At 63.4% G+C, this 14,296-nt stretch overlaps 2 protein-coding genes across 2 annotated transcripts; both read right to left on the bottom strand.

Moving 5' to 3' along the window:
- CDC37 (cell division cycle 37, HSP90 cochaperone) lies at positions 1-5,800 on the bottom strand. Its single transcript, XM_048289878.1, has 8 exons — positions 5,633-5,800; positions 4,307-4,588; positions 4,115-4,220; positions 3,715-3,830; positions 3,108-3,230; positions 2,110-2,292; positions 1,185-1,256; positions 1-515 (listed from the first exon to the last, which is right to left on the bottom strand). Exons 1-8 carry the CDS (start codon positions 5,732-5,734, stop codon positions 366-368), a joined length of 1,134 nt encoding a protein of 377 aa, XP_048145835.1. The 5' UTR covers positions 5,735-5,800; the 3' UTR covers positions 1-365.
- Positions 5,801-7,750: 1,950 nt separating this feature from the next.
- HOOK2 (hook microtubule tethering protein 2) lies at positions 7,751-13,639 on the bottom strand. The gene is given in 22 exon segments (XM_048289901.1): positions 7,751-8,197; positions 8,371-8,442; positions 8,534-8,682; positions 8,910-8,977; positions 9,057-9,088; positions 9,234-9,291; positions 9,393-9,461; positions 9,549-9,618; positions 9,877-9,964; positions 10,042-10,152; positions 10,232-10,433; positions 10,591-10,731; positions 10,805-10,953; positions 11,284-11,370; positions 11,467-11,529; positions 11,823-11,890; positions 11,986-12,118; positions 12,273-12,323; positions 12,715-12,787; positions 12,893-12,942; positions 12,944-12,979; positions 13,583-13,639. Coding segments are annotated over 22 exon segments (1,953 nt in total). The 5' UTR covers positions 13,625-13,639; the 3' UTR covers positions 7,751-8,056.
- Positions 13,640-14,296: the final 657 nt, after the last annotated feature.

Here is a 14,296-nt window from a genome sequence, read left to right as displayed (position 1 = left end):
TCAGCTTCTCCGATCTCTTTATTCTCCGCTCCGGCACCGCGGCTCTGACCCACCCCAGCCCCCCCAAAAACCCACGGACCCCCCCCCAGTCCCGGACCGGGGGGTGCCGAGGACGGGGGGGTGTGAGGGGGGGGCTCCAACAACCTCCCAAAGTCTCCACGGCGTGAAAAGCGCGGGGAGGGGCGTGAGGGGGGAGGGGAAGGGGCGAGGAGGAGGAGGAGGAGGAAGGGGGGAGGGGGGGCACGACCCCTCCCCGCCCGCTTTTGCTGCTTCTCCCACGGGGCGTGTGGGGTTGGTTTGTTTTTTTTTTTAATTGACCTTTTCCGCCTTTTTTCCCCTCGTTTCCTGCAGCCCGGGGTCGGGGATCAGGGCTTGCCCTTGTCCTCGGCGCCGTTCTCCCTCTGGATCTCCTCGTACACGGCCTCCCCGGCGCCCTTCTCCGCCCCGTCCCCCCCCTTGGCGTTGGGCACCCAGAGCCCTGAGTCGATGCAGCGCTGCATGTGGTACTTGGCCTCCTGCGGGACGGGAACGCGCTCAGGGAGGGGGCTGGGGGCTCCCCGAAGGGTTTGGGGGCTCCCCTGAGGGGTTTGGGGATCCCCCTGAGGGGTTTGGGGATCCCCCTGAGGGGTTTGGGGGCTCCCCGAAGGGTTTGGGGACCCCCCTGAGGGGTTTGGGGATCCCCCTGAGGGGTTTGGGGACCCCCTGAGGGATCTGGGGACAGGCTCCGAGGGATTTGGGAACTCCCCAAAGGGGTTTGGGGACCCCCCGAGGTGTTTGGGGACCCCCCTGAGGGATTTGGGTCCTCCCCTGATGGGTTTGGGAACCCCCTGAGGAATTTGGGAACTCCCCAAAGGGTTTGGGGACCCCCTGAGGGATCTGGGGACACACTCCAAGGGATTTGGGTCCCCCCTGAGGAATTTGGAAACTCCCCAGAAGGGTTTGGGGACCCCCCTGAGGGATTTGGGATCCCCCTAAGGGGTTTGGGGACTCCCCTGAGGGATTTGGGGACTCCTCGAGGGAATTGGGTCCCCCAGAAGGGTTTGGGGATCCCCCTGAGGGATTTGGGTCCCCCCTGAGGGATTTGGGGACCCCCCCCGAAGGATTTGGGGCCCATCCCGAGGTGTTTGGGTCCCCCCTGAGGGATTTGGGGACCCCCCCGAGAGGTTTTTGGGGCACAAACTCACGGTTGGGTCCATTTTGCTGATTGTGTCCTGCAGCATCTGAACGTCTTTGACATCGAAGCATTTCTGCAGCTCCTGCCGGGCCCAGGGACTTGGTTAGCGGTGCTGGGAGCGACTGGGGGATACTGGGAGCGACTGGGAGATACTGGAAGCAACTGGGATTAAACTGGGAGCGACTGGGATTAAACTGGGAGTGACTGGGATTAAACTGGGAGTGACTGGGATCGTGCTGGGAGCCACCGATTCCCACAAGGAAATGCCCCAAACGCTCCAAAGAACCAAAACCGGAGAATTTAACCTCAAAACCAGACTTGCATGGGGAGCAATCGAATCCCACGAGGAGCCCCCACACCCCCAACACTCCAAATTTCAGGGTTTTAGCCCCAAAAGCCACTCAGAGGAGGGCAGGGATTTGTGGGATTGCGCTGGGAACGACCAAAGCTCACGAGGGGCCCCAAAACGCCCCAAAACCGGGGGATTTCACCCCAAACCCGGCCACTCACAGGGGGCAGGGATTTGTGGGATCGCACTGGGAACGACTGGGAGTTACTGAGTCTTATGAGAGCTCCAAAACGCCCCAAAACCGGGGGATTTCACCCCAAACCCAGCCACTCAGAGGGGGCAGGGATTTGTGGGATCGCGCTGGAAATGACTGAAGCTCACAAGGGGCCCCAAAACACCCCAAAACCGGGGGATTTCACCCCAAACCCGGCCATTCACAGAGGGCAGGGATTTATGGGATCGCGCTGGGAATGACTGGGAGTTACTGAGTCTTATGAGGGGTCCCAAAACATTCCAAAAGTGGGGGATTTCACCCCAAACCTGGCCACTCATGGCGGGCAGGGATTTGTGGGATCGCGCTGGGAATGACCAAAGCTCACGAGGGGCCCCAAAACTGGGGGATTTCACCCCAAACCAGGCCACTCACGGCGGGCAGGGACTCGTAGACGTCCACGGGGTCGAGGCCGCCGGGCCCGAGGCGTTTCTGCCGCTCCTCCTCCTCGTACTCCCGCAGGGCCTTTTCCAGCCGCGCCCGGGCCCGGCCCCGGACCCGCTCCTTGAAGGCCTCCAGCTCCTCCGTGAAGCCCTCCAGGTAGTGCTGATCCGCTGTCTGATGGCAACAGAGGGGGCTCAGGGGGGCTCAGACCCCCAAATTCCCAGCCCCGAGCTCCTCCCGGCTCCGTCTCGTCCCGCGGTGCCGGGAAGCTCGCGGAGAGTTGGGGGGGGGGGGGGAGGACAGGGTTTGGGGGTAAAGGAGGGGGAATTGGGGGCGAGTTGTGCCGTGGGGGGAAGGTGTGAACCCCCATTTGTAGTCCCTGGACTCCATTTGCCTGCTTTTGAAACCCCATTGCCATCCCTGATCCCCAATTCCAATCCCAAATCCCCATTTCCCCCCTCTGAAGCCCCAATTCCACTCCCAAACCCCCAATTCCACCCCTAAATCCCCAATTCCACTCCCAAATCCTCATTTCCACCCTCTGAAGCCCCAATTCCACTCCCAAATCCCCAATTCTACTCCCCAAATCCCCATTTCCACCCCTACATCCTCAATTCCACTCCCAAACCCCCAATTCCAATCCGAAACCCCCATTTCCACCCCTAAATCCCCAATTCCAATCTCAAATCCCCAATTCCAATCCCAAACCCCCATTTCCACCCTTTGAAGCCCCATTTCCACCCCTAAATCCCCAATTCCAATCCCCAAACCTCCATTTCCACCCCTAAATCCCCAATTCCACTCCCAAACCCCCAATTCCAATCCCCAAACCCCCATTTCCAATCCCCAAACCCCCAATTCCACCCCCTGAGCCAGATCCCCCTGGGTCAAACCTCAAGAAAAGTGAAAAATTTTGAGGCTAAACCAGTGAGAAGTGGGGCTCCACTCGGCCCACAGGGGATTTTGGGGTGTCCAGGTGGGGTTTTTACCTTAATTTTGGTGAAAAACTGCCGGAAACAAGCCCTGGGGTCCACCTTGAGGCTCTTGGCCAGCTCCAGGATGAACTGCATGACGATGGTCTGGTGGGCCACCTGCTCCATCAGCGCGTGCTTCTGCGAGGGGCAGGAAAACGGGGTGGAAAATCCCCCAAATCCCCCCAAATCTCCCCAAATCCCCCCGTTCCCCACTCATCCCAAATCCCTTCTTCTTGGTGGGAGAAATGATTCGGGTGAGGGAATCCCTCCAGGGGCTGGATGGGTGTGGTGAGGTCAATGGGATGAGGCTGGGTGGTCTTAAAGGGGCTTTTTTTTCATCCCAAATTCCCTGGTTTTGTGGCCAGTGATGGGTTCCTCATCCCAAAAAAACCCCGGAGCTGCAGGAGGGGGGTCTGGGGGCGAACCCCTCTCCCTAAAGAAGGAGCAGCTGCTTCGATGGGATGATTTTAAGGACGATTTTAAGGATCTTCCCCCACCTCATCTCCTTTGTAATTCCCCAATTCCCTCATTTTTCTGGCAGGAAAAAACGGGAAAAAGCCCAGTGAGGTGAGCACAAGGCAATTCCAGCCTGGAAAAAGGGGATTTCATCCCGATTCCTCACCTCTTCCACCTCCAGATCGATGCACCAGATGACCAGGTAGTTGGCTGTCTCCTCGCAGACCAGGTGGGGGTTATCCGAGAGGTATTTCTGGCTGTCATCCCAACGCCTCAGCATCCCTGAAAACAGGGAAACGGGGAGGTTTCCCGCTCCTGAGAACGCTAAACTTCATCAGGAAAACGGTGGGGGAGAAAGGGGAGCGACTCGTGCCCAGGTTTAATCAACCCCCCCCCAACCTGTGCTTCAACAAGGGGGAAAGAAAATGGGAAAAACGCCTAAAATCCTCAATTTTTCAGCAGAGCCAGAGGATTCCCAGCTGATCCCGACACAGGAGGATGTTCCCAAGCCTGGAGAACCCCAAAAATCTGCTCCCAGCTCCCTAAGCCCCCCCCCAAACCCTCACCGAAGTGTTTAATCTGCTTCTCGTATCGCTCCACGAAGGTTTTGTGTTTCTTCTCCTTCTGCTCCTCCGTCTCCTCCTTCTCCTCGGGTTTCACGTTGAAAACGCTCTGGGAAGCCGAAGGAAACGGGGAACGGTTGAGGGGGGACCCGCAGGGGATCAGAGGGGACGCAGAGGGGGCTCTCCTGACCCCACCTTGCTGAAGCCATCCTTGCTGAGCGTGTCCACGTTCCAGGGCATGTTCTTCTCCTTCTTCCGCAGCTCCTCCAGCTTGTTCTCCCAGCTCTTCTCCTCGTTTCTCAGCTGCTGGGCCTCGGCCTGGAGCTTCTCCAGCTCCCCTTTCCCGCTCTCCGGGTCCGCCACTTCCAGCTCCTTCATTTTCTTCTGGCACTCGGCGAGTTTCCGTTTGCACTCCCGGCAGCCTTTATCCAGCTCCTCCTTCTCCTTCTGGAACTGCTCCATCCGCTCCACGCGGGCCTGAGCGGGGCACGGCGGCAAACACGGCACAAACGGAGCCGGGCCATCGTTAACGGGCCGTTCCCGGCGCTCCAAGGTGCCCCACGGGCTCCCCTGGATCCGTTATCCCTCGGGAATGCGGGATATACTGGGAGCGACTGGGATTAAACTGGGAGTGACTGGGATCACCCTGGGAGCGACTGGGATTAAACTGAGATATACTAGGATTAAACTGGGAGTGACTGGGATCACGCTGGGAGCCACCGATTCCCACAAGGAAATGCCCCGAACGCTCCAAAGAACCAAAACCGGAGGATTTAACCTCAAAACCAGACTTGCACGGGGAGGCAACAACCCCGAATTTCCCTCGCCTGAGGGGGAAAAGCGGAGCCTTTCCGCACAGCTCCGGAATGTTTTGCTGGAACCGGGAGGGAACGACAGCTTTTCCACGGGAAAATTGGGGGTGACTCTGACCCCGAGGATTCGCTCCGAGCCATTAAAAATGCCACCACGGGTCAGCCCGGGAAGCTGAGAGGGGTCTGTGCCCCTCAAAGTGCTTCCCGAGAGAGCGAGAAGGCCCCGGACAGGGCAGGGACTGGGGGAACGGAGCAGGAACGGAGCAGGAACGGGGAAGGGGCTGTGCCGGGGCCACCCCAGGGGCGGGGGAACTCGCCCAGTGGGGGTTCCAGGGATGATCCTACGGGAATACGGGGAGCCCGCTCCCCCTGGGGGTGTTCTGGGTCAATCCTATGGGAACAGGGGGGCTGATCCTGTGCGAAAAGAGAAGCCCCCACCCCACGGGGGGTCCTGGAGCTGGCTGCGATGGGAACAGAACAAACCCCCCTCCTTGCCCTTGCCCGTGGCGATCCCGGGGCCGACCCTGTGGGCACAGGGGGAGCACAGGGAGGTCCCAGGGACTGACTACGGCGGGAACAAGAAAACATCCTCCCTTCCTTCCCCTTCCCCTTCCCATTCCCTCTGGGAATCCCGGGGCCGGTCGCCATGAGAACGGGCCTCCCGGGGAGTGCCAGGCCTGCGGGGTGGCGCGGGTCGCCCGAGCCGCACCTGGTGCCGCCATCGGAAGAGACTGGCGGTGTCGATGTTAGGGTGAGTCTCGTCCTCGTCGTCCGAGACCTCGATGTGGTCCCACACGCTGTAATCCACCATGGCGCGGCCGCCGCGACCCTCCGGCACCCGCCCGTCCCGGCCGCTTCCGCCCGCGCCTGACGCGCTTCCGCCCGCGCCTGACGCGCTTCCGCCGCCCCGCCCCGCCCTTCTGAGCCTGCGCAGAGCCCGCCCGAAGCCGCGGCTACGCCCGCTCCGAAGGTGGCGGCGGAGTTAAAAACCCCTCCCAAAACCCTGAGGATCGCTGCGCTGCCTTGTATCTGCGGGTTTAAGGGATTAAATTGAAGGGAAACAGTTTTTTTCACGATTTTAAGGGTTTAAATGGAAGGAAAAGCCTGCTTCTTCGGTGATTTGAAGAGGTTTAATTGACAGGGAATCCCCTTTTTCTGTTATTTTAAGGTTTCAGTTGAGGGCAAATCTAACTTTTTCATTGTTTAAATGGCTAAATTGAGGCGGAATCTGTGTTTTCCCTCATTTCTAAGGGTTTAAATTGAGAGGAGCCTCTTTATGGGCCGATTTAAGAGTTCCATCGAGGGGGGCCCTCTCTTTTAAGGGACTTTATGGGGAAAATGGTGTCAAAAAGCCCCAAAAATGGTGTTCCGTGAGGGAAAACCAGTGATGGGAGGAGGAAACCTCTTGGGAGGTTCAACTGAGGGGCAATTCCTCTTAAAAAATTTAAAATGAGGCAGGCCCCTCAATTTTAAGGATTTAAATTGAGGGAAACACCACGTTTTTCACCATTTTTAGGTTTTAATTTGGGGGGGGAGAGCCTCTTTACCCATCATTTTAGAGGTCTAAATATAGTGGGAAGCCCTTTTTAAGGGTTAAATTGAGGGGGGGAAAACCCCTTTTTCATCATTTTAAGGGTTTAACTAGAGAGGTTTCCTTAATTATGAGGGGAAAGGGCGGGAAATGTGAGGGGAGAAAAGAGCAGGAAACGTGAGGGGAGAAAAAGGGCGGGAAATGTGAGGGGAGAAAAGGGCGGGAAACGTGAGGGGAGAAAAAGGGCGGGAAATGTGAGGGGAGAAAAGGGCGGGAAACGTGAGGGGAGAAAAGGGCGGGAAGCGTGAGGGGAGAAAAGGGCGGGAAGCATGAAGGGAGAAAAGAGCGGGAAGCGTGAGGGGAGGAAAAGGGCGGGAAAGGTGAGGGGAGAAAAGGGCGGGAAGCGTGAGGGGGGAAAAGGGCGGGAAAGGTGAGGGGAGAAAAGGGCGGGAAACGTGAGGGGAGAAAAGGGCGGGAAAGGTGAGGGGAGGAAAAGGGCGGGAAAGGTGAGGGGAGGAAAAGGGCGGGAAAGGTGAGGGGAGAAAAAGGGCGGGAAACGTGAGGGGAGAAAAGGGCGGGAAACGTGAGGGGAGAAAAGGGCGGGAAGCGTGAGGGGAGAAAAGGGCGGGAAGCGTGAAGGGAGAAAAGGGCGGGAAGCGTGAGGGGAGGAAAAGGGCGGGAAACGTGAGGGGAGGAAAAGGGCGGGAAACGTGAGGGGAGGAAAAGGGCGGGAAACGTGAGGGGGGAAAAGGGCGGGAAAGGTGAGGGGAGAAAAAGGGCGGGAAACGTGAGGGGAGAAAAAGGGCGGGAAACGTGAGGGGAGAAAAGGGCGGGAAACGTGAGGGGGGAAAAGGGCGGGAAACGTGAGGGGAGAAAAATGGCGGGAAACATGAGGGGAGAAAAGGGCGGGAAACGTGAGGGGGGGAAAGGGCGGGAAACGTGAGGGGAGAAAAAGGGCGGGAAACATGAGGGGGGAAAAGGGCGGGAAACGTGAGGGGAGAAAAGGGCGGGAAACGTGAGGGGAGAAAAAGGGCGGGAAACGTGAGGGGAGAAAAGAGCGGGAAATGTGAGGGGAGAAAAGGGCGGGAAAGGTGAGGGGGGAAAAGGGAGAGAAACGTGAGGAGAAAAATGTGGAAACCTGAGTGAAAAAGGGCAGGAAACATGAGGAAAAAAGGGCAAAATTTAAACTAATCTGTAGGGTGCTCACCCCCCACCACCTATGGTTTAAGACAGAGACCCCCAAAACACCCCCCACCCACAGCTTAGCCCATACAAGCCCCCCATAACAAACCTCCATTGCTGAGTCCTGAGGCTTTATTGGACAATTTTATGGGGGTAACAAACACAAGACCCCCCCTGAAATAGGCTACAAAAATAGAAGTGCTAAAAGCCCCCCCCCCAAAGGGAGGGGGGCAAGGTCCAGGGCCCCCCAAAACAAGGTGGGGAGCTCAGGCTCGTAGTGTCTGAAATGGGACCAGCCCAGAGTGAGGGGGACCCCCCTCGGTCAGGGGGGTGTTTGGGGGCTCCCCCAAAACTCCGGGGGTGTCCGGAGGCCCCCCTTGAGTCTGAGGGATTTGGGGGTGGGGTGGGGGGGACGCCCCCTCAGCTGGAGGGAACCCGGCCGTGAGGGATCCGCGCTAGCCGGGCGATCGTGGCCAAGCGCTGCTGGGCCAGGAAGGACTGAGCCCCGCTGGGGAGGCCCCGCGGCGCCATCCCTCCCTCCTGCTGCTGCAGTGCCAGGCCCTGAGGGGACACAAGGGATTAATGGGGTCCTCCCCGAGATCCACAGAGAGGAACCAGGGGAAACCCTTCAAGTGAAGGGACCCCCCCATTATAGCCCCCCAGGAACGCACACCCCCGTAGATGCTCCCACCCACACGGACCTGTGCCCCCCCGATGTCCCCGTGTCCCCTCACCATGTTGTACCAGGCGGTGACCAGCAGCCGCTCCTCGCGCTCCCGCTGTGCCTGGCTGCGCTCCCAGTCGCTCTGGGGGGATGTTTTGGGGGGGCTCAGCTGGAGCTGGAGACCCCCCAGGACACTCCCCCCCACCCCCCAGACCCTCGGATTCCCCCCTCACCTCCAGGTGCCGGATCAGCGCATCCTTCTCCTGCAGTTGGTTGCGGAGCAGCTGCAGGACGGGGGCCAAAGGGGGAGTCCCGGGTGGGTCCCCAGTGGGGACCGAGGGCTTTTGGGGGGGTGACCGCGTGGAACCTCTAAATCCTGATCCTGAAAGAGGAACAGGGAGCTAGGAAAGACCCTCAAACCGCCCCAAATCTTCCTGGGGAAACTGAGGCACAGCTCAGCTCCTGCCTGCTCCACTCCACCCAGACCTCAAACCCCAGGATCCCCCAACACCCCTGATCCTCAGGATACCCCCCCAGACCCCCCCAAATTTTCCCCTCAGGACCCACCCCCCAAAATCCTGATACCCACTCAGGACCCCCTCCTCGTACCAGCCCTGGAGGACTCCAGCTCTTCCTCCTCCTCCTCCTCCTCCTCCTCTCCCTCTGGCAACTCATCCCTGGAGGAGCAGGGGGTGGTCACAGGTTGGTGGTGTTGGGGGGGCTCCCCAAATCCCCTCCCCAGCCCCTAAAACTCACAGGTCCTCCGGGGTCTCCTCCAGCAGCAACAGCTGGGGGGGAAGCGAGAAAGAGCTGAAGCAGCTGCCTCCAACAAAACGTGGCCTCCCCAAGACACCGAGACCCCCACAATGAGTTGGGGCCCCCCCTTGATGCTGAGAGACCCCCCTAAAATCTCCCCGACTTCCCCCCCCTCACCTCCTCCTGAGGCCTCCCCTGCGCTGTCCGAGGCTCGGCCGCCTCCGTGGCCTCCAGTCTGTGGGCGTGCGGGGCATTAGGGACTGGGGGGGTCAATGGGGGTTGGGGAGGGGCCTTAGGGGTGTTTTGAGGACCCCCTGACCCCCCCAGTCCCCCCACCTGTGCCGGAGCTGGTCCCGCTGCAGCCGCAGCCGTCGGTTCTCCCGTCGCAGCCGTGTCACCGTGTCCCTGTGGGGGGACACCGAGGGGGTCATGGGGGACGCTGGAAAGGTTGGGGACCCTCCCTCAGGGGGTTGGACACCCCCCTGGACGCACCTGAGCTCCGCGGGAAGGATCTCAGCCGCCAAATTCCGGGGAGGGGCTGGGCCCCCCTCCAGCCCCGCATCTGTGAGGGTTAAAAAGCGGATTATGAGTGGGGGGCAGGAGGTGACGCCCCAAAATGGTGCCCTGGGGATCCCCCCTGCACACCCAAGCCCCCCCCCGAGCCCCCCCAAACCCTACGAATGCCCAGAGCGGGGATCCTCCGCTGTCTCCTACGCGGGTCCTGCTCAGCCAGGCGCGCGTCCCCTCCTGCCCCGGCGTTCTGTCACCTCCTGACGGCAGCTGGCACCTGCCGGGGCGGCTTTGTGGCCCCCGCGCTCACCTGCCTGGCCCAGGTAGCCCTGCTGCACCTGCGCGCAGCGCAGCTCCTCGTTGGCCTCGCGCAGCGCGTCCCGCTCCTCCAGCAGCCGCTGCGCGGGGACACGGGCTGTCAGCGGTCACCGGGGTCCCCGGCCGCGCCCCCGCCGCGGCCCCGAGCCTCGCCCACCTCCTTCTCCTGGCTCAGCGCCTCGAACCGCTCCTGCAGGTGCCGGAACTCCAGGTGCCACTTCTCGGCCCTCAGCGCCGCCTCAGCTTGTTGCCCGCTCAGCTCCTCCACCTGCGCGGGGACACCGCGGTGGCCCCCGGGCACGGCCACCGGCGGCCACGTGCCCTTTCCCCACCGCCCGCCGCCTCACCTGCCTGCGGGCGGCCTCCAGCTGCGCACAGCCGGCCTGGGCGCGGCCCAGCTGCTGCTGCAGGTGCGCGGCGCGGCGCGTCTGGGCGGCGTGGCGCTCCTCCAGCGCCCGCACCCAGCGCCGCAGCTCCCCCGCCGCCGCCGCCCGGCCCCGGTACGTGGCCACCGCCGCCTCCAGCCGCCCCGCCCGCGCCGACGACGCCCTGGGCGACGGGGAACCGCAGCCACAGTGACACCCCGGGACAAGCAGAACCCCCAAACCTGCCCCGCTACAGCCGAGCCCTGCACGTGGAGCCTCCCGGGAGCGCCCCCGGCTCACCTGAGCAGGCCCCTGGCTCACCTGAGCAGGCCCTGGCTCACCTGAGCAGGTCCATCTCGTCGCGCAGCGCCCGCGCCTCCCCGGCCAGCCCGCTGAGCTCCTGCGCCCGCAGCTGCAGCCCCCGCGCCTCCTGCTCCAGCCGCGAGCAGCGCGCCCGCAGCTCCTCCTTGCCGCTCTCCAGCCTGCGGCGGCACCGCCCCGGCCTCAGGTGAGCGCCACAGGGGAGGGGGCGTCGCGGGGGGGGCGAGGCCTCACCTGTAGTTCTCCTCCTGCAGCTCCTCCACCTGCGTCTGCAGCCGCAGCAGCTTCTTGGCGGCGGCGCCGGCGGCGTCGGAGTCGAGCTGCTCCCGCAGCGCCCGGTTCTCCGCGGCCAGGTGTCCCTTCTCCTCCAGCAGCGTGGCCACCTGCAGCGCCCGGGCGTGTGGGGAGGGGCAGAGGTGAGCGGGATCCCCTGCCAGGCGCTCCCACCCCTCGCAGGAACCGCGAAAAAATCCTTTTTCCTTAAGTTTTGCGTGTTCTTAACCCGGCACGGGGAAGCTCAGGTGCGTGGGAGACACCTAGGTGCCTGGGATGGGGTGCAGGTGTGCGGGATCCCCTCCCAAGTGCTCCCACCCCTCACAGGAGCCAGCAGAGAATCCCCTCCCGCTCACCCTCAGGTGGAAACTGGGGGGGGGACACACACAAGATTTGGGGACCCCCCCCCACCACCCCCCCCAGGTGAGTCCAGGCCTCACCTGCTGCTCCAACTCGCGGCAGCGCTGCCCCGACCCCCCCCCGGCCTCCTCGGGGGGCTCCTGGCTCAGGAAGTAATAGCGGCGGGACTGGGAGAGGGCACAGGGGGGTCAGGGGGGGGCTCAGAGACCCCCCTGACACCCCCAAACCCCCCCGAGACACCCCCAAATCTGCCCCCCCCCCACCTGAGTGTCGAAGTTCCCGTAGGTCTCAGCCGCCATCGGCTCCGACAGCTCCGGATCCAAGAGCTGCCACGAGAGAGGGAGAAATTGGGGTTTGGGGGGGGCTCGGGGGGGCTTCAGGCCCCCCAATAACCCCAGAGCATCCCCAAAACACCCCCGAGACACCCCCCAAGCCCTGTGGTCGCACTCAGGGTGTCCCAAATCCCCCCCAGTCCAACAGGATCCCCACAGGATACCCCAACCCAGCCTCGGGGATCCCATAGTGACCCCCCCAAAAACCCTTAGGGACCCCTTTACACCCGCCAGGACCCCCAAAACCACCCCCAAAGTACCCCCGGGGACCCCCAAAGTGCCCCCACCTCCTGGATCGCCGTCATCACCTCGTGCTGCACCGACTCCTCCAGCGTCATGATGCGCTGGATGTGCTCTGGCGGGGGGTAATGTTTGGGGGGGGGTCAGGGGGGTGTTTTGGGGGGGTCGTGGGCCCTTTTTCCCCCCCCTCCCCCAGCCCTCTGCACCCACCTTCCCGCCGCTCGCAGCTCACGGCGCAGCCCAGCACCAGCCGCACCAGTTTGCCCAGTTGCTCGGGGTCGCCGTGCTGGGCCGCCAGCGCCACGTCCGGCACGTGCTGCTCCGCCACGGCCTGGCCCAGCACCTGGGGAGGGGCGTGGGGGCCGGGGTCAGAGCCCACCACCCTGGGGATCCCCCCCACCCACCCTTAGGGACTCCCCCAAACCACAGGGGAGCCCCCCAACCTAAAACAGGGGGGTTCCCCAAGGCTGGGACCCCCCGCCGGGACCCCCACTCACATCCTGCCAGTACTCCAGGACGCTCTGCAGCACCTTGCGCAGGTTGTTCACCTGGGGAGGGGGGGGAAAGGTGGGACCCTCCCCCAAAAGCTCCAAATTCTGTCCCTCCCCCCATTTCTGTGGTCTTTGGGTACCCCAAAATGGTCTCTCCCCAAAGAGCCCCCCCCCCCCCCAAAATTGGCCTCCTGAGCAGCCCCCCCACACTGTCACCACAAAGATCAATCAATCCCCAAATAAGCCCCCCCAAATCAGTCCTCCCCAAAAGCTCCCCCCCTAAAATCCCCTCAAAACCAGGCCCCCAAAATCCCTCCCCAAAAACAGCTCTCCCAAAAACTCCCTCCTTAAACTGCCCCTAAAACCAGCCCCCCCCCCCAAAACAAGCCCCACACTCTGACCCCCCCAAAAAAAACCCCCTCCCCCCCAAAAGGAGCCCCCTCCCCACCTTGAGCCGAGCGCTGCCCTCGGCGTCCTCCCGGATCTGGCCCAGCCACGTCTCATCGAACCAGGAAGAATCGCTGAGGGGGGGTCCCCAAAATCAGCCCCGGCCTCTTGGGGGGGGGGGGGCTCCCCGAGGTGGGGGGGGGCGGGGGGAGGCGCCCCCAACCCCAAAAATAACTCACATTTTGTGCAGGACATGGGCGAGGGTCACCCCGCTGGCCAGGTCTGGGGGGGGCCGCGCACGGTGAGGGGGGGTCAAAGGTTTGCAGCTGAAGGGGGGGAGTGAAAGGGGGGCGTCAGGGAAACCCCAAAACCCCCAAGAAACCTCAAAACCCCCAGGGCACCTCAAAACCCCCAGACCCACTGGAGGGGGGGGGGAGAGAAGAGGGTATAGCCCTATAACCCCCCCTAAATTTGGGGGGGGCAAAGGGCGCTGGGAGAGGGACAAAGGGCGGGGAGGGGGACAAGGACTCGGACACGTCTCGGGGGGGGTCAAAGGTCCCCGTGGGGGGGGTCAAGGGGACCTGGGGGGTTCAACGGGGTTTTGGGGGGGTCACAAGAATTGAGGGGGGGGTCAGAGAGTCCCGGGGGGGTCACAAGGACTCAGCAGGTCCCCAGGGGGGGTCACAGAGCTGAGGAGGGGTCAAAGATCCCGAGGGGAGTCACAGGGTCCCGGGGGAGCTCACGGTTGCCCCGGGGCCACCAAAGCTCCCAGAGGGTCCCGAAGCCGCAGAAAGCACCCGGGGGTCCCGGGGGGGGGGAGTCCCGGTCCAACCCCGTGTGGATCCCCGAGGACGGGGGAAGGGTCCCGCTTGGACCTGGGGGTCCCGGGGAGTGGGGAGGGGTCCCGGGGGGGTCCCGGCCCCCTTTACCCAGGTGAGCAGCGCCCCGCACGCGTCCCGCCCCGCCGCCATGTCCGGCCGGTCCTCCAGGGGCACCGAGCCGCGCCCAGAGCGGCCGCACCTGCGCCCCGCCCCCTGCCCGACACACCCGCCCCGCGGCCTCCGGGACACAGAGGCGCACCTAGAGCGGCCGCACCTGCCGGCCGCGCCCGCTTCCGGCCGCGCCCCTTCCGCCATCCGCCTGGGCCACAGAGTCGGGGGATAGAGCGGCCACACCTGCTCGCCGCGGCCCCTGCCGGACGCGCCCCGCGTAGCGCACAACCGGCACCTCCAAGGTCATAGAGTCGCGCCCAGAGCGGCCCCGGCCGCCGCTTCCCCGCCGCTCTCATGGCGCCCGGCGCGGCCCCGCCGGTGACTCACGGCCGCGTCCCGCCGCCCCCGCGGCCGCGCCCGGCGGGCCCCGCCGGGTCGGGGAGGGTCAAGCCGGGCCGTTCTCGCCGCGGGGCGGCGGCGGCGACGCCCGCGCTGCGTCAGCGCTGAACTCGACGGCCTCGCGAGGGGCGGCGGGGGGTTGGGGGCAGGAACCCACCCAGTGTTCCCAGTATGGTTCTGGAACCCCCCCGCTCCTTCCCCCCGTGCTCCCAGTATGGTCCTGGAACCCCCCCGCTCCTTCCCCCCGTGCTCCCAGTATGGTCCTGGAACCCCCCCGCTCCTTCCCCCCGTGCTCCCAGCATGACCCTGGCG

This window comes from Corvus hawaiiensis, chromosome 32 (genome assembly GCF_020740725.1).
Source record: "Corvus hawaiiensis isolate bCorHaw1 chromosome 32, bCorHaw1.pri.cur, whole genome shotgun sequence".
NCBI lineage: Eukaryota > Metazoa > Chordata > Aves > Passeriformes > Corvidae > Corvus > Corvus hawaiiensis.
The sequence above is the reverse complement of the archived record's forward strand: the minus strand, read 5'-3'. Positions and strand labels throughout refer to the sequence as shown.

Bases quoted from the DNA above. Each gene is read 5' to 3' on its own strand.
- CDC37 (XM_048289878.1), bottom strand. From the start codon at position 5,734: ATGGTGGATTACAGCGTGTGGGACCACATCGAGGTCTCGGACGACGAG. The intron at 3,231-3,714 runs GTGAGGAATCGG...TGCCCCTCGCAG, and splicing joins TCGATCTGGAGGTGGAAGAG to AAGCACGCGCTGATGGAGCA. The intron at 2,293-3,107 runs GTAAAAACCCCA...TGTTGCCATCAG, and splicing joins AGTTTTTCACCAAAATTAAG to ACAGCGGATCAGCACTACCT.